This window comes from Rhynchophorus ferrugineus, unplaced genomic scaffold, assembly GCF_030347505.1.
Source record: "Rhynchophorus ferrugineus isolate W39M unplaced genomic scaffold, kcgeb_rfMv2 rfM4, whole genome shotgun sequence".
NCBI classification, from domain to species: Eukaryota; Metazoa; Arthropoda; class Insecta; order Coleoptera; family Curculionidae; genus Rhynchophorus; species Rhynchophorus ferrugineus.
In genome coordinates this window covers 886945-906600 of record NW_027472583.1, presented here as the reverse complement: position 1 = coordinate 906600, position 19656 = coordinate 886945, and the positions used below count along the sequence as shown (strand labels likewise).

The following is a 19656-nucleotide window of genomic DNA, read 5'->3' as shown; positions in this document are numbered from 1 at the left end:
CACTGCGAATACGGGATTAATACATCCGTATGTATTTCCCAAATTTTTACTACATATGTAATTAATTAACGACACTACCACTCTAAAATTATTTTATTTATTATTTGTTTTTTTTTTCAGGTGTAACATATATCGGTTTACATGTATTGGAGAAGGTTTCAAATCCATAGGGATATATCAAGGTAAGAACTAGATTTTACTTATAGCGATAATTAGTTAGTTTAAAGTATAATAATATTACAGGTAACTAATATTTCACAAAATGTATTATTAGATATTATGGTGAAGGACACCTATTAAAAAACTCCTTCGCCATAATAAAACATAATAAGTTCAAAAATTGTTATAAAACCAATTGTGCATTTATATCTTACAAAAATCATTATAATAATATTAAGTACTTAACGAATAAAACAATTAATACATAGTTATTATTTTAGGTGCCTCATTGTACCAATAGTACAGCTACCGCTTGGCTAGAGTATCCAAGAATTTCTAAATTATCTTAAGCATTATTGCCCCATCAAGGGGGGCAAGTTTCTTAAATGTCTGCTTTGGCGATGCCCTTTATCGACAACGATCTGCTATGGAGCAGTGACCATGATGGTAAGATGGTCGATCTATCATCTTGTCTCCAGGTAATAATTAAATGAAATTGGTTTATTAATAATTATCATCAATTGAGGCTTTGCAGGATGCTTCCGTTGCAATCGGGAACCAAACAGTTGCTACCAGCACGAACACTACTAACCACTCGCTGGGAGAACTAACACAATCTGATCTTACCAACTTAGTGCCAGCTATCAATCCTGATAATAATCATATCAATGATACCGATGATATTTTTAAGCACTTATCCGATACCACTGCCATTGAAATTGAGAACATCCTCAGTGAATTTAACTCGACACCATATATCAAGGTAATTATTGTACTATGAATTAAAAATTAAGAACCTTCGCCATTTCTTGAACAATAATGTTTGACCCCGCGCATTCGCCATATAACCAATATATTTTATTTAACAGCAAGAAGAAAACAATAATACAATATCCAGTGATCATTGCGGTATCGATAACGGCCAAGAGAGGTCGTCCGGCGTCAACGAAATGGGCAGGAAGTTCACCATCGCCGCCGCCAATCCGATTTTAGCCGAGAAACTGGCGACCCCTAGCGAACAGAGCCTGCACCTAGGCGGCCAGGAAAGCGCGCGCCACCTGGTCACCCTGACGCCAAAGATCGAGAAAGGTAGGTCCCGACAGATGGCTCTGTAGTATTATTGTCGACGGAAGAACCGGATCGGTGGGAGTCGAAAGTGAAACTGACCAATTAGCTGATTTTTAATTAGATTCACCAATTGCGATTGTTGCGATCTCGAACGGCAGTCATCCGCCATGACCTCTTTACATCTTTTTGCTTTTAAGATGATGCGCAGCATCGACGATCCGTATGGCGAGGCCCTGGACTGAATTGTTCACTACTTTTCGCCGGTTTTTTTCCCGTTTCTGATTGCGATCGCGGCGATTGGGCAACGGTTTGACTTTTGAAATTTCGTTGCCATTTGTTTTTCGAGCTTATATATGGTAGCTTGATGGGTTAATAGTTTCTAAAACGATACCGTATGTAGCGGGATGATGTCGCAGCACGAATACGTTTAAAGATCAATTTTTTTCGCCGCTTATGCGTATACGAAAACGGACATTTCTCAACTATAGATATTTGTAGTAACCTTGATAATTAGAATTTATATTTCTAAGTCCGCGGTTTATGACTTTTCGGTCGGAGTTTAGAGGAGTTTTCGAAATTCGAAGGCAATGAAAACTGAAGTTCCTTGAATTGAAAGAGAAATCTACAGAACGTTTTGATAACGAAGTATTTGAATTTGCAATGTCTGTAACGATTATTAATTAGTTTGATTAGCCTTGATTTGAATTCCACCTTATCTATTTCATCACTTTACTGTTAAATTAATTATTAGCGTTACTAGATTTATTTTAAAACATAAATTCTCTAAAGTTAAATAATAATTTTAAAGAAGAAGAACTTATTAATTATTAATATCATTTTATGAATGAGTTGTCTACTTTAGATTTTCAGCACTAGAACCTAGGTAGATAATGTTCGAGTTACATTGGAACCAAATTAAATTAAACCAACTTTACCCTTTTGAAACTTTTGGAACATGGATTCTTATTAAGTGTACAAAAAAATCTCTTACGTCCAACAATAAAAAACCCTCAACCCACCATTTAAGTCCGTGTTAAGGAGGAATTTTTAAGGAACTTTTATTTTACATCAGTACTAAGTACTGAATAAAGTCTGCTGACTTATCGGGCGGACTATATGAACTTTCCTGAATTACTTGATTTAATTGCTTATAATTTTTATTCACATACAACTGATCATCGACTAAATATTATGCCTGCTTGTCAAGGCGACATTTCTTTATCCAACTGATGATTTCGAAACTTATTTTGTAACTTTCAAATGCAATACAGTCATTTTCTGAATCATCTAGACCTACTTTTCACTCCTGTCATTCTTTTATAAATTCCCAATCGCTTAAAAACACCTTTTTGTAACTCTAGGCTAGAGAGGAATAATGTTACGTGGAGCAATATCAGGAGAGTATGGCAGGCGGTGGAGTTCTTGTCATATATTACTGCTAAAAATATCAAAGATTTTCAAGGAGAGTTTGAATAAAAAAAATATATCACATTTTCAAAGAGTTTGCTTAGTATAAATACTTGAGGGAACTTTCAAATGCAATACAGTCATTTTCTGAATCATCTAGATCTACTTTTCACTTCTGTCATTCTTTTACAAATTCCCAATCGCTTAAAAACACCTTTTGGTAACTCTAGGCTAGAGAGGAATAATGTTACGTGGAGCAATATCAGGAGAGTATGGCAGGCGGTGGAGTTCTTGCCATATATTACTGCTAAAAATATCAAAGATTTTCAAGGAGAGTTTGAATAAAAAAAATATATCACATTTTCAAAGAGTTTGCGTAGTATAAATACTTAAGGGAACTTTCAAATGCAATACAGTCATTTTCTGAGTCATCTAGATCTACTTTTCACTTCTGTCATTCTTTTACAAATTCCCAATCGCTTAAAAACACCTTTTGGTAACTCTAGGCTAGAGAGGAATAATGTTACGTGGAGCAATATCAGGAGAGTATGGCAGGCGGTGGAGTTCTTGCCATATATTACTGCTAAAAATATCAAAGATTTTCAAGGAGAGTTTGAATAAAAAAAATATATCACATTTTCAAAGAGTTTGCTTAGTATAAATACTTGAGGGAAAGTTAATTGTTCCTAGTTTTAAAATAAGAAAATACTCAAAAATATGTATATAACGAAACCAGTAAATATCGACATAATAATGCAGCCTACCGAAGAAAATAAATAAAGCAATGTTGCCGCATCAAATTTGACTTATTTTTAAATTGGATTATTAATTTTAAATGTTTGCTAAAAATATCACTACTTAATATATTTAGAAAATATCAATGTATTTTCTGAAAAATATCCGGCAACGGCCAACACCCCTAATGTAGACAATAAAAACATAACCAAAGTAAATTGAAATATTATTCAATTTATTTAAGTGCGCATGCGCCCAACTTAATTTTCAACGAACGTTACTAGCTCTATAGTTTTCTAATTTACTTGCGATTGCTATATGTTCCATTTTCCGATGAATTCGATATATTTTCGAGAGCGGTACCTGGGTAAACGACTCTGGTAGTTCGTACGCTAAAGATGAAAAAAGCTCGTTTTTTCTCGGTAACGAATTGGAAGTATGTCGGATTCGGAATTGCGCAACCTCTGGGGCACTCTCTGGCTAAGGTGTTAGCCTCGGCACAAATAAAAGTCAGCGACTGCGTTTTTATACGCCGAACACGTCGGTAATAAACATAATCGCGAACGTTTGCTACACACACACACACACACATGCACGCTCTCGCACAATCACACACACACAGTAACATTCGCGCGCTTGCTTACCAGTCAAGTTGATTTGCCAATTTTGGTGATTTCATTGACCCAAAAAAAGAGCCGAAGAGAACGAGACGAAAAAAAAAACCGCCTGGAACTTTTTCTAAATCGAAATCGAACACCGATCGACAATCACCGGATCTGATTTATATTTTCTTTCTTACGGGAATCCTTCGTTCTTCAAGAATTAGTCCCTTTTCGTTATCCGACGCGTTTATATTTTATTTGTTAGGAAATTCTCTATAAAAAAAAATACTTATATTGTGAAATTTATGAAAGTAATCAATTACAGGTAACTTTCTGCGTTTGACGGATTATACTTCAAGTTCTGAGCAAGAGAGGGCGGAAGTAGTAAAAAAATTAAAAATTATAGGATTTTCGTACTATTTTTTCTTCAGAGAAATATAGCTTTCCCAAGTACTGTCCATAGTTAGATGTTAGTCTTTCCTATATTAAGCTCAAGCAACATACAAATTCAATTCACCATATCATTCTAATTTTTCGGGGGAAAGAAGGCAGGTGCTGGCTGCTTGGTGTGGCCATGAATCATGGACCGGCGATAGTCGGAAGGAGCAAGGACAATTTATATTCAATGCTGAACTCTCAATTCAATACCTTCTTCTTCCCTTCACTGCCCTTAAGCCATTAAAACAACTCTTAACTTATTTGACTTCAGTCTTAGTTGCAGATTTCTTGACATTAAAAATTCCACCTCAACGACGCACAGAACAAAAGAAATAAAAACTCTAAATCATATCACTAATATTTGGAGGTTATGTTATTGACAGATATTCAGTTTTAGGACATGTTGTTTTAGATCAGGAAATCTTACATTACCTCACTGGTAGCGTATTTTTCGTGGAATATAAAGTACCTATAATCCTCCAATAAAACAATCAATGTCTGTCATCAAAACTGTCGCACGTATTGCCAAATTCAGTTTATCAAAACGTAAAATCCCTTTTAAACTCGGAGCATTTTTCTTTCTCGTTTTACTAATTGCCATTACTTTAGTTAAATAGAGACAGACTGAAGTCTGATCCGTCCGAACATGTAACCAAATCCCTCTATAAAATTTGATTTGTGTTGGTACTGTACTAACTCACAAACTATTGTGGCTGCTTAATTAACTGTGGTTTAAGTATTTCAATAAATATTCATTAGAAGTACTATAGTTTTGAAATAAATTATATCTTATTACGTTATTTGTGTTTTATTATTTTAATTATATTAGTATTTTGTTGTCAAAGTCAAAATAAACGAAAACTTTAGTACGGCAACGTTGCATTATAAATTTTGATGACGTGCATTGGCTCTTTTATTCGAAGGATTATATATGTATTATTTTAACGTTATTTATATTTAATAACTAATGTAGTTTGTAAGTTTTAGTGAGGTTTAGTTCCTATTATGCAAGAAACACATAAATATACCATAAAGTAATCACAACAAAGCACATTTTACAATAAAATAATATAATAATGCAAATATATGGATAATAAACATTTTAATATATAATGATAAAAAATTTGAATGTCAATATTATGCATAATAGATCAAAAATATAAATTGGCATAAATAAATTATTAAAAAAACATGAATATTTATATATATTTAAACTAATTGTTATTCCCTCGATAGTTATAATGATTTAATTAAATTTAATATTTATGTGCTGCGGAGGTCAACATTTATAATTTCCTTAATTTTGAAATTGAACGTTTGTGTAATAATTTATATTATTGAATTACGTAACTCGCCTTTGGATGTTTTGTACGTTGCAGTTTTGTGGTCAATTTCAAAATTTTAAATCTATTTATATTAAAGATGACTTGACCTTGGCGGTGTGATTTAACGTGAATGATTGACCTTTTTATATAAACATCTTTGGAAATATTATTGAATATTTAGGTTGATTTAATTATAGGCTTACATTTACATTTTTTATTTTTCGTTTATGTCAAAAAGCGACTATATTGAATATACTGCATGACTACAAAAAATAAACATAATTTATTAATTACATCTTATTAATAAGTTATTATTTTTTTTTACAAATTAATGTAATATTGTTGTTCTGCTGTAGTTGTGTCAATACCCAAGCAAGCACTATGGAAGATTGTTTGGTTTGGTCCCAACCTAATACCAACGCATCAGTTTGGATTTATTAACAAGCTTTCAACAATTGACCAAGTCCATAGAATAACAGATGTTATTGACAAAGCCTACGAAAGTAAAAAAGCATGCTTAGATATATTCTTAGATGTCGCACAAGCCTTCGATAAGGTTTGACATGAAGGCCTTGTTCATAAACTACAGAAAATGTTACCGAAACAACACACTAAACTATTAAAATCGTACATTACAGCCAGAATGTTTAGAATTAAACAAGATGAAGCTTACTCTACAATAAAATAAGCTAAAGCAGGTGTACCATAAGGAAGTGTACTGGGACCAATGCTTTATCTACTCTATACTTGTGATATACCACAAATGGAGAATATTACGATGGCTACATTTGCTGATGATACTGCGATTATAGCTGTCGGAGACAATAGTGAAGAAGCCACACGAAAATTACAACAGGCGAGTCACAATATAGATAATTGGACACAAGCTTGGAAAATAAAAATTAACGAAAGCAAATCTGTGCATGTGCAGTTCATCTACAATCAGACCCTACAAGCATCAATAACATTAAATGTTACTATCATTCCAAATAGTAACAACGCTAAATATCTCGGAATGAATTTTAATGAAAAACTTCGCTGGAAGGAACATATAAAGAGGAAAAGGAGAGAACTGAAATTGAAATACAGGAAAATGTATTGGCTAATTTGAAGAAAATCACAATTATCAGTACATAATAAATTGCTATTATATAAGCAAACTCTGAAACCTATATGGACATACGGAGTTCAATTATGGGGATGTTCTGCAAAGAATAACATAAAGAACAAAATCCTGAGAAGTATTTTTGGCGCACCCAAATACTACAGGACTGACTACTTACATCGAGACCTTCAGATACCCACAGTCAGTCAAGAAATAAAAATAATTGCAAGGGGCATGAGGAAAGACTCCGTTCTCATGGGAATATTGAAGTATTGCAACTTTTGGATACCACGAGAGCAGGATACTTGGAGGTTTCGAGGAATTATTATGACCTTTGTAAATGCAGCGTTCTCTTCATCACTAAATGGCTCTGTTTATCATTTGTCGTTTGTCTCCAGTTCACTTGCTTTTGATATCGAACAACTGTTATATAAGGTAAAAGATTGATTGATGAAAGTAGATATACTTAAAGCTCAAAGCCTTTTGAACCATGTATTTTTTATTATTTTTTATTTCCTTATTATAATTAAGTTAATGGTGTTACCTTAAAATGACATTTTTTTCACGATGATGTTTCCTTTGTGTTTTCCACGAATAGAGCGATTGTCTGACGCTGTAGCCTCAACATGTATCTGGTTCGTCGTAAACAACAAACCGCCGATGTTGCGACACCAACCAAACGAGCGACCCACGCGAAAATCAATCGGAAAACGGTCTGTTCGCGTGTTTATCCCGAATTTCGAATCTCCCGGGTCTGTTTGGGGAAATTCCTTCCGAATGCGGCCAACGAGTTCGGATTTTTAGAGTGTATTTATATGTAAGCTATAAATATTTCTACTTTTTGGATCAGTTTGTTAAACAATGTATTTTATTATGTGTATTAGATTTTATTTTCTCCCTCATTAGTTCTGGTGTTTCTACTGTATGGTGTACATTTTAAGTTGTGTATCAGAGACTTTAAATTCGTTATTTTTATTGTTAGAATCTTTAAATTACCGTTATACGTCTTATCTTCCTTAAAAATCCCGTCGTTATCGTAACAATGGATGGGAACACCATTACAATTATTTGAACATTTTATCAAGTAGAATCATTAGTAACAAACTGTTTCTGAATCTGTCTTTCAATTGAGTTTTTGGTTATGATAATTGTTCTTCATGTGTTCAAGTTTGCTTAATTGCTTCTTAATTAGGACTCTTCTTATTTAAGTCACATAATTATAATCTTAAATCCTTCAGATTACCGTGTATGTCTTGTTTTGGCGTTGATTATTGCACATTCCTTCTAAAAAACCGTTCTTTGTCATGATAATGGATAGGAAAATCATTATATATATATTGGTTAATGATAATTGGTTAACTACATTATCACTATCACTCAATAAATCTTGCGCCTGATATATAGATATATCACGACAATCTAGCATTTATTTCAAATAACTTGAATTACATTCAGGACAATGCATACTATTACAAAAGAGCTTCAGGGATTTATAAAGTTCAATATTGATTAAAAATTGTGCTTTATTAGCCAAGAGTATATACTTGGGCTACAGTTTGTTCTAAGACCCTAGTTTATTCCCTTATATCAATAATTCTGTGCATTCTTGATAATATGTGAGTTCTGTATTGAATTGTTCGGAGATATCCTAATTTATTCTTAAAGTTTATTCATTTGTATATTATCAACAGTTACACATGGTAGTACTATTATAAAATAACTAATATATATCATATATCAATATATGGTAGATCTTCAAATGATACTAAAAGTGTAATTTTTTTTAACAATTATGAATTATTGAGCAAAATCCAATCCGATCCATCCATTGGTGATCGGACAGCTGGAAATAATAAATATCCAAACTGAGGATGTGTAGAAATCGAACGTAATGAAGGTCAGGAGATGAAAATGAATGCCAGAAAAAACATGAAATTGTATTTAATTAAAAAAAAATTAAACAAAAATTGTAAGAATTGAAAGTGCACAAATAGCAAAATGAAAATGGTGTGTGTTCAAAAAAAACCACGGTTCAATTCTAACATTCGGTTGTGACACGTGGGTATTGTGAAGGAGAGATAAATGTCACATACAAGCACTAGATATTAAATATCTCAGAAGAGTTAGGGGTGTAAGGAAAGATGAACAGGATGAGAAGTACGAAAATAAGAAAATAAAATAAGATAAATATGAATATTGAATAAGTGGAGGAGTACATAGAAAAGAGTGAGGACAGGCACTTGGTCAGGACATTTGGAGCACATGGAGAAAAATCCCCGACTGAAACACGCAGAAGAAATTTATACATGGACTAAAATATGATACTAAAAGAGCCACTACTATAATACGGCTACACCAATGTAGAACATTATGTCTAAATATGACATATGTTATGAATATATATGAACTGTTATAAACTATTTATAGATTTTATGACTCATTCAAGTAATTTTTCCTACAAACAAATGATCTGTTATGAAATTAAACGAACACAATTTTCTCGCAATTCAAACAACACGAAAAAAAAGTGCCTCTATTATTTGGGCTCGGCAGATCGATGTTTGTTCGACAGACGTCTGCACAGGATTTGCGAGAGAGACCTACCTCAATCTTCGACGACTACCAGCAACTAACTAATCCGTCTGGACGGTAAAGAAATCGTCGAAAAAAACACGCGAACCATAACAATTGAAAACGTTTAATATCAATTTCTTTGAGTTGTTTTGCTGCTAGATCCAACGAGAGCGTTGGAATTGTAGAAAGAAATAAAATGTATAATGTGTCGGTTGATTTGGTTTTTTTCGTGTTCGAAAAAAATCGTGTTTCGTGTTTTTGTGTTCTAAATCCATAATTGCGTCACTATCCGGATTATACGGTAGATGCTACAAAACTTCTCTGAGTCACTAAAGATACGAGGGGGAATCAAATATAAACGGTAATTTTGTAAAATAAATTTAGTGATCAATGACAAGTTCTCCCCGAGCACGGATATTGTCATTTGTGAAACTTGGTAGAGGGCGTCGATCATGACTTTCGTTTTCGACACGTTCTTGCCCATTCCTGAATTCTCTGACCCACGTATACACTCGGTTATGAGAGAGCAAAGCATCCCTAAACTGTGCTGCTAGCCACACCGGTTTCCCCCATCTTTCATAAACCAAAGGACACTCGAGCAGAATCTATGGTTTAGTGTTATCGCGATGGAAGACAACGCGTTTCCATTTGATCATTTCTGGTCATTTTTTGACGGCCTGTTTTAGCTGTATTAGTTGACTATAACAAGTCAACTGGAAAGTCCCCGGCCTGCCATAGTAAAACATTTTTTTTTTTTGGCAAAATTAGTTTTTTTATTCAACATAATTCCTTTCAAGGGTGATACACTGATTATAGCGACCTTAGCCCTCAGTTTCGGTGATCACCTCTTCATTCGAGGAAATTTGCTTCTCAGCGAGCACTCTTTTGAGATCTGAGAACAGGAAATAATCGCTGTGGGCCATATTTGGAGAATACAATGATGCTTAATGCCCAATTCATAGATTTTTGACACGGTTCATTGTCTTGGTGAAGCAGCAATTTCTTTTTTTTGCGGCCGTTTTTCGGCGATTTCGTCCTTCAAACGGTCCAATAACGCTATGTAGTAGTCGCAGTTGATGATCCTTCCTTTTTGAAGGCAGCCAATGAAAATTATTCCATGCGCATTCCAAAATGTAGACGCCATCACCTTGCCAGCCGACTGTTGCGTTTTCCCATGCTTTGGAGCGAGTTCATCGTGTGCAGTCCACTCAGATGACTGTCGATTGGACTTCGGAGTTAAATGATGGAACCATGCTTCATCCATTGCCACATATCGACGCAAAAACTCGAGTATATTACGCTTGATCATTTTCAACCACTGCTCCGAATCATCAACTCGTCGTTGTTTTTGGTCAAAAGTGAGCTCGCGCGGCACCCACTTTGCACAGAGGTTTCTCATACCCAAATATTCGTGAATGATATGACGTACACGTTCAGTTGATATCTTTAGGGTGTTTGCTATTTCATCCAATTTCAATTTATGGTGATTCGAAATTATTTTGTGGATTTTTTTAATGGTTTTGTCGGTAACAACCTCTTTTGGGAGTCCACTGCGTTCACCGTCTTCGGTGCTCGTTTCACCACGTCTAAACTTCGTCGAAGATGCTCCGAGTTTAAAAGCGATTTTATGTTTTTATAAACTGAATTTGGCAGTATATTCGGCAGTGTCGATGACGTGCATTGGCTGTTTTATTGAAAGGACTATATATAAAGAGAATAAGCATTAGAGATATGCGACTTTATAGTCATCTATTAAGAAAAAACAGAAATTACATAGCAAAGTGAATATATAATGAAAATATTATTAATCAATATTAACTTTAGCCTTTCCCATCCCTGAATGTATTTTACTTGTTTCTATTATAATATATCACTGTTTCACTTTATTTTTATATAATATACATCTAAGATATACCAAAAAGAAATAAATAAAAAAAGAAAACCGCAGATTTTACGTTGGTGAATATCGGAAACGATTTCGCATTAACTGGGGCGGAAGTCGAAGCAGACAAAATGAGAAGGGGCGGCGTTGCTCTTGTTTGGATACCCTTTCAAATATAATTGATCGGGCGAGGAGAATTTGGCCGAAAATCCTGGAGAATATCGATGAAAAGGTCAAGGAGGAACATTTTTTTAAATCTTAAAGCAAATTTGTTCCAGTTCCAAATAAAAATTTTGGTTTTGTAATAATTATTCATTTTCGTACGTTGAAGTCTATATAATGAAAGTATATTTTTAAAATATATTTACATAGAAAGGTCACATAAAGACTGAGTGATATTTTCAGGTTTCAATTAAATATTTCATTTATATTTGCCAAGTAACAATTTGAAACAGTTCACCCTTGAACATCGTATCTTCAAGAATTATTTATTTTATGAATTTTTAATTTATTTATGTTTGGCAAGCTATTCTTTAATTACAGCCTTTTCTACCATTGTGGCACGGTATGGTATGGTGTATTGTCCATAACAATAACTGTTGTTTTATTTCCATTTCTTTAACAGCTGATTTTCAAATCACAGCAAGAACATGTAATAGTTCGTGTATCAGAAAGTTTCATTCAAGTGAATAATTAAGTTGTGAATCCATCCATCCAACATTTGTTGACAATTCCATCATTTATGTCTGATGTAGTTCATCCAATCCAAAGGTGTTATTAACCTTTCCTCTTTTCAGCATGAAGAACAATATATCTGCAATGAAGTATTAATAGGTGACTATTAAAACCTCATCAATTGTTATTCCGACATTTACCTCTTTCCGTTTAATTTTGTTATCTTAACCCTATTTTTATTATAATCTTCACATGAACGACCCAATGCCCCATTCTAAAACATCTCAAAACACAACAAATGTCTCATATAAACATACAAATCGAAATAATAAGTCCTCCTTGATTTTATTATATGCTTTTAAAAACCGTATTTTTTAAAATTAATATCTGGAATTTTCATTAGAATTCGTGGGTTATCTTTACACCATTTAAATCCTATTCTGAAATAATTTTTTTCTTTCTTCTGAAATAATTGTATTAAATTATGTTTATATTGAAAAAAATACTAACTGTTTTTATACATATCATATATTTGATCTTTGATAGAGCTAACATCAAGCTGATCTTGATTCGTCACCGACTTCGTATGAAGGCGGAAATTTATCAAAACAAGTAAAGCGTTAAAACAACGTTATAATTAATATTTTGAAGAATTTTACAGACCTTTGACAAACGGACGACTTTCGTAAGCTGATTCGGTTATATTTTCGAACGTACCAAACGGCATTGTAACAGATCAATTGAAAAGTTCCTGATCTAACGCAGTTAGTTAGCGCTAACCCTCAAAAGATGCGTGTATAAAATTGATAGCTGTTGGATCATTAGTTTGTGAATTATAGCATTTTGAGTGAAACAACATTTGTTATTGTGAAAAAAATTGATAAAAAGGAATTTCGCGTGTTGATAAAATATTGCTTTTTGAAGAGAAAAATTATAGTTGAAGCAAAAACTTGGCTTAATGCTGAATTTCCGGACACTGCCCCAGGAAAATCAACCATCAAGGATTGGTTTGAAGTTTAGCCGTGGTGAAATGAGTATCGAAGACGGTGAACGCAGTGGACGCCCAAAAGAGTTTGTTACCGACGAAAACATTTAAAAAATACACAAAATGATTTTGAATGACCGAAAATTGAAATTGAATGAAACAGCAGACACTCCAAAGATATCAATTGGGTGTAAGAAAGCTCTGTGCAAATTGGGTGCCGCCGACTTCCCTTTTGTGCTTCACCAAGACAATGTTCCGTGTCACGATGGCAAAAATCAATGAATTGGGCTTTGAATTGCTTACTCATCCACTGTATTCTCCAGATCTACCAGAAGAAGGTAAACAGAAAAGTTGATGGAAAAAGTTTTGTTAGATAGGCAGGCAATACGTTAAACATCTTGATGACGTGAATTCACTGTTATTTTGAATATTCTATATATACAAATTTTAAGTTAAATTATTTGAATGAAACGCATTAAAATTCATTAAAACCATTTCGGTGTCTCGTGATTAAATGATAAAGTAACAGTCTAGCTTATTTGTAATTTAACACAATTTCTGTCGCATCTCTTACACCCTTCCTCGAACCACCCGCGGCCCACCGGCGCCCCCTTCCGGCATAAACGCGCGCAATAAAGGAAATTCCCTGACACCCGACCCTCACCCCCCTCGTCTCCCCTATTTGCCGTTCGTCGCCCCCGCCGCCTGGCTCCCCTCGCTTTCCGTTCGCCCTCTACCCTCGTGGCGTCGACAACATTTTTCGTGTTTTCACCTTCCGCGGTCGACCTTCACCTTTCGCCCTCGCCGAGGCTGCAGAGTGGCCCGGGATCGGCCTTGGTGGCGCCCGGAGGTGGGAGTGAGGACGCGGGACGCGGCGGGCCGGGAGGGGCGCCGTTCTCCTCCCGGAAAAGCGAAAGGGAAAGCGCACCAGTCTCGGGGTTGAGGTAGGTCGATCATGCGCATTGGCCGTCCGCAATAGAGCCCGTTGAGGTGCGTGCGTGTGAGTGCGGGTGGGAGACGCGTCGGCCGTCGAGGGCGGTAGATGGGTAGGAGGGCGCTGGTGCGGGTGTTTTTTTTTTCTCTCGCGGCGGCGGCGGTGGGGAGAATGTTTTGGTAATCCAGACGAGTTTTTCATTCAAAATAAAATGTCAGGAGTCAAACTGTGGCATAAATTATACTCGATTGTACTGGGCGTTGTACGAATACGTTATTGTGACGTTTTGTCGTTCGTCGATTTTCAGACGAAATCGAATTACTTTTTATGCTCATATATCGCTGAATGTAGCTGGTTCTATAAGCTAACTAGCGACCCGCCCCGGCTTCGCACGGGTGCAATGCTGATACTAAATTAAATACACTACAGAAAAAATATGAACGTTGTATATAAAAACATAGCGGCCCGCTCCGACTTTGCACGGGCATAAAATATATATGCCTATGTCACTCAATGAAAACATGATTAAAATCGATCCAGTATTTTTGGTTCATTCATTACTGCCCTTGGCCTGCACGCATTAAATTTGGAGTAAAACAATTCCTCTTCCCCTATACCTACTATGAAGATTTCCTGCTATCTTTGGAATATCTAAATTCATACAATTTTTATTACATTACACATTTTTAAACGCAAATTTTAAATTTGTAATATCTCCGAAAATATTTGTTTAATTTACATGCTGTAAGGAACCATATTGATCTATATTAATTGCACACTGTATTTAAGGTACTTAATTCGATAAGGATTAATGCCATATTGCTTAAAATAGCTTCGTAAATAAGCCATTTTCTCACGTAAAAAGTAAACAATAAAAATGGTTAATGTGGGTTATCCCTAAAAGATAAACATATACCATCGCGGACTTTTTTGTAGACCTTTTTATGGTGTACAATACTGTAGTACATTAATTTGATCTAACTCGTAGGGTTAGGCAGCGTTTTTGCTAATTGCTAAATAAGCCTAAAAAATAGGTTAATTTACGACATCACGTTAGAAACCTCTAAAATTAGCAATGTTGCCTTAGTATATTATGCATGTATTATACATATAAACCTTCCTCTTGAATCACTCTATCTATTGAAAAAAACCGCATCAAAATCCGTTGCGTAGTTTTAAAGATTTAAGCGCACATAGGGATATAGGGACAGAAAAGGCGACTTTGTTTTATACTATGTAGTGATAACACACCATTAAAAATTCGGGTAAATTTTTGGACCCCAGCAGATGGAACGTTAGTCTTAACGTTATTTGATGCCCTGTACTCAGATCTTCAATCCGTGTGTTAAGATTGGTTCTATTTTTCGAGTTCGCGCATGACGGCAGCACTGCGCTCTTATAGCTACTGTCAGCTGACGATAGTGCATTGAACATCATTTGGAATTTATTTGGGGCAACATTGCAAAGTCGAGTCAAAGAGTTTTGGTTAGGTTTGTGAATATTCTCTGAAAACGTGGAGAAATTATGGAAAATGCACTCAAGGACATGGGTACCGAAATTGTCTTGTAACGCATACAGAGCAAGGCTATACAAGCGGTCAAAATGCAATGGTGCAATGGTCAAAATATATACTTTTCATTTTATGTGCCAACATTATGGAAAGAACGGAAAAATCACCTAGATCATTGCTACTATTGCTCGATTAATGTCGTCGGTGTTAATGCAAAAAATTAGCTAAGTACAAATATCCTGACGTGATCCATTGCCAATATGTTCAGATACAAGTGCAAAAAAAATTGTTTCCGAAACTGTCATACAAATCAATATATATTAACGACATCAAATCAGAGCAAGTGAAGGACATCATACTTTAGCAATATAGGAGAGGAATGTAAGGAGTAGTAAGACAAATCAGTCAAGTTTAAAAATTTTTTGCTTTCCTATGTTGGTACATGTGGAAGAGGGGATATATAGGCTCCGAAATCTGACACTTGATATGTGTAAAGTTGAAGTCTTTCAAATACGTATACTAAGGTAGATTCAGCATGTTAGTCCCAAAGATCGTACTAAAAATGAAACATACGATTTCTTCTTACTCAAATTATTGTTAATCGATAACCGCTACTTTTTCCCATCTTTCAGGCAATTTACTTACTTTAATTCAGATACTTTCACACATCACACATCAGCTGCAAATAATTTAAAATTAATTTATAGGCCAATATTAAGAATACAAGTGTTGCCTTTTATATTTCGAAATTGCGTGAATCACTATCGTATAATTTTTAACATGTTGAAAATTTTGCGAATAGGTGAAACTTGATTAATTGAGTCTTAATCAATCAGCTTATTGATAATTTTCATCGATGAGTTGCTGACTGTCATTTACAGCTGCGTATTTAATGACCATCTTTCACAGTTGGTTACAGCATACAATTGTACCCTATATATGTGTATACATCATGGTTTGTAGAATTTAATTTTAATCAGCATTAAACGTTAAAGCACAAAAGAGCGTTGCTTTTTTTGCTTGTCGATCGTTACTGTACATAAAAAGAAGCGAATGTTATGTCTACGACCGAAAGTTTATCTACCAAAACCTCAGAAACGTTTCCACAACCAGTCTGAACGCAAATAAAACTTTTTCGTCCGTACTAAGAGATTTAGGTGCCAAGGGAGAATACGGAGAATCCCCCCATGGCCGCCCGCTCCCGCTCCCATGTCCCCCTCCAGCCCCGCGCGCCGGCTTGAAAGGGAAAGTCTGGGTCTCGGTCGGAAAATCGATGATCGGGGAGGAGGGCCGTCTGATGGAAGCAACGGCCTCATAATTTTCAGAAATGGCGGCTAGACAGTGGTGAGATAGATATTCAAATTAGGGCCGGGAAAGAAACGGTAAATGTCGGCGGGGAGGGTCGTGGTGTCGGCGGTGTTGGAGAACCGGCTAGAAATTGTTTATTTATGCGGTTTTTTCGTTCTATTCAGTTTTTCCTGCTTTGTAGGACATGCAATGGAGCAAACAAGGTTCTTGATCCCATTTGAGGCTACAAGAAACAAAAACATAATTAATATCCTCATTTATTTTTATTAATTATAATAATTTATAATTTTTATAATTACTATTTATTAAAAAGAATAAATTATTTCGACAGTAAAACAAATACTATAGGATAGGTTCTCATTATCGAAAAATATTTAAAAGGTCCTGGATTCCTATCGTAGCGCCACCTGCGGTTACGAATCTAAACCATTCTCGAATCCATATAGCCACACATAAAACAATTCGTCAAAATTTAGAAGTTTAATTACATGCACACACACGGACAGAAGAATTATATATATGAAGATAAAGAGATAGTATAATCTCATTTCTGAGAGTCACTATAACAAATATTGTGGTATAAATCTATTAACTATTGGGAACGTGTTGAATGTTATACAAATGAGACTTCAAAGAACCTGGGAGGAAACTAATCTAAAGAGACTTAAAGGATTTAGACCCAAGAGGTCAAACTTCTTCAGGTAATCTTACAAAGGTTCCATATGTGCCAGTTCAAAATAATTTGCAAAAGATGGTAGTGGATGCAACTATACAAAATTTTTTTTAAAGATAAACACGGAGTTCAATATGATGCTACAAGCTCATTGACCGTTTCAACGAGTTCCAATTCAGAATTCAGAACAAGTATTACAGTAGAAGAAGGTGGCATCTACCAGTGAAGTAGTAAACCTATTTAATCAAGCTGCAGGAGTTTTTGCTTCTCAATGATGACTCGTGCAGAACAAACGAAATATTAACATCAAGAGAAAATCTGCCTCTTTGGAGCCATATTCTTACTACTTATCTTATCAATCTTTTTGTGAGGCTCAGACACTTAGACACTGTTAAATTTACACTGGCAGGCTGGTGGAAGATGCCTAGAACAGTTGCTAAAAAGATATGGATTCAGATCATCGAAAATGATATGAAGGATTGAAGACTAACGTTGTCTGAGATCGCCAACTATGGCATCAACAACAGCCTATCGGTTGAGAACTAGACAATCTCCTAGAGCGTGGCCTATGGACTGATGTTGATGATGATATGATTATAATCTCAGAACATCAGCCAGGCTAGTTGAAACTGGAGTACTTTCATTGATTTAATAGTCTTCAGTAGGATTTTATATTTTACAATCTTTTAAAATTTTCGTAGTAACATTATAATGTAATAAATCAAGACAACATACAAAAAATGTTGGGGGTACAAATAGAAACTCGCCGTTTTACAAAAAATGGCGCCACACGAATGGGAAGAATAGGAATTTGATATGTCAGTGCCCCATATTTGTCCAAAATTCTGTCTCATTACATTTGTGAATTAGACAGAGCTTAATATACAAACAAGCGTAGAATGATAATAGAACCTTATGGAGAAGACGCTATTACTAAAATAATGTGCCGATAATGACAGATGTTCATATTAGTACATCGAAGCAGCAAAGAAGTTTGAAAACACTGGAGACTTTTTTCATCGATTATAAGGCTTGGTTCAGGAAGATACATATCGGCTACCATGTGAATAGAAGCCTGAATATGTTGAACAGAGCTCCTTCAGATTAATATCTATTGCCGTCCATGACACACAGAGTGGTTAAATAGCGTATTTCTTTGAAAGATTTTGAATCAATTGGTCGATTTTTGGATCTCCTCAAAACAAGAGTAATTATATCAATGCAGAACTGGCGTCTTATTCAAAGAATGTGTCAACGTTGAGGATAGTATTTTCCCAGATAAATATGTAATAATTTTTGTGTAATACTGAATCAAACTTTAAAAAATACCAACTTTTTTTTAAATAGTTGTAACGTATGTATAAGATATTTTCGTAATAAGTTAATTAAACGGTGAATCTATATGATTTAAAGAGAGTTTCATGGATTTGTTAGCGAACTTGTTTTCACGAATCACTACACAGAACGCTTTTTACGTGTAATAATGAATGAATATTAACAGCTCGTTTTGTAACGCCTTGACAATGGTGACTATTAGAGTGTGATAAATATAAACCGACGTAGTAAAATCACTCTTTCCTAGGTTTATTCTTCTTTTTGTTTAAATTAATTTACGACATGTTTCTCCTAGACATACAGGCAATAAAATGAAAGTGTAGTGTTCTTTTTAAATGGTCATTATTATCTAATAATGTAGAATTAACATTGTGTTGTTAAATTTTGTTGTGATCGATAACATTTTGTGCAATATTATTATGCATTTTATACCGCTTTTTTGCATATCTACATATTATTTCAGTTCATATTTGATTTCAGACTTACTTTGATGTTCATATTTGAACTATTGGCTACATAACACCTTCAAAAATCTCAATTTTCAATCAACTTAAGTTTTATGGAGAACGAGGACATTCTTGCTCTACCAAGAAAACAGCCTCAACAATAGAAAAAACCACTCAAATTTCCGAATGAACGATTACAAAAATATTAACTCTTCGAGATTAAATACCACTCCAGCTATACAAACCTCCAAAAATCCGTTAACTCTGTAGCCTTCTTCGCACGATCTTACTAATTTCCTCTATCTCTTCTCCAGTTTCCACTTATTTCCTGTTCCAAGAAAAGTTTTATGAACACACATCCGATGTCTCTATGGTCCACTCCTCATATCTTCATATATCAGCTGAGATATTAGGTTAACAGTTTACAACTCACATAACCGGATAGATATCTTTAGGCTACGTCACATCATCACTTAACAGGTCAATTGAAAAGTC

General features: G+C 34.8%; 1 protein-coding gene across 2 annotated transcripts in view; it reads left to right on the top strand.

The window, feature by feature from the left end:
• Window positions 1–19656, top strand: part of Eip74EF (Ecdysone-induced protein E74) — a 174964-nt gene that overhangs the window by 34297 nt on the left and 121011 nt on the right. Inside the window, exons 2-5 of one of the 2 annotated variants that reach the window (XM_076402570.1) lie at window positions 121–182; window positions 441–638; window positions 695–922; window positions 1029–1248. In XM_076402570.1, the coding sequence (XP_076258685.1) occupies window positions 546–638; window positions 695–922; window positions 1029–1248 (541 nt within the window). In that variant the 5' untranslated portion in view covers window positions 121–182; window positions 441–545. Of the gene's footprint in view, window positions 1–120; window positions 183–440; window positions 639–685; window positions 923–1028; window positions 1249–19656 lie in introns of both variants that reach the window. The other variant, XM_076402569.1, reaches the window with a different exon arrangement.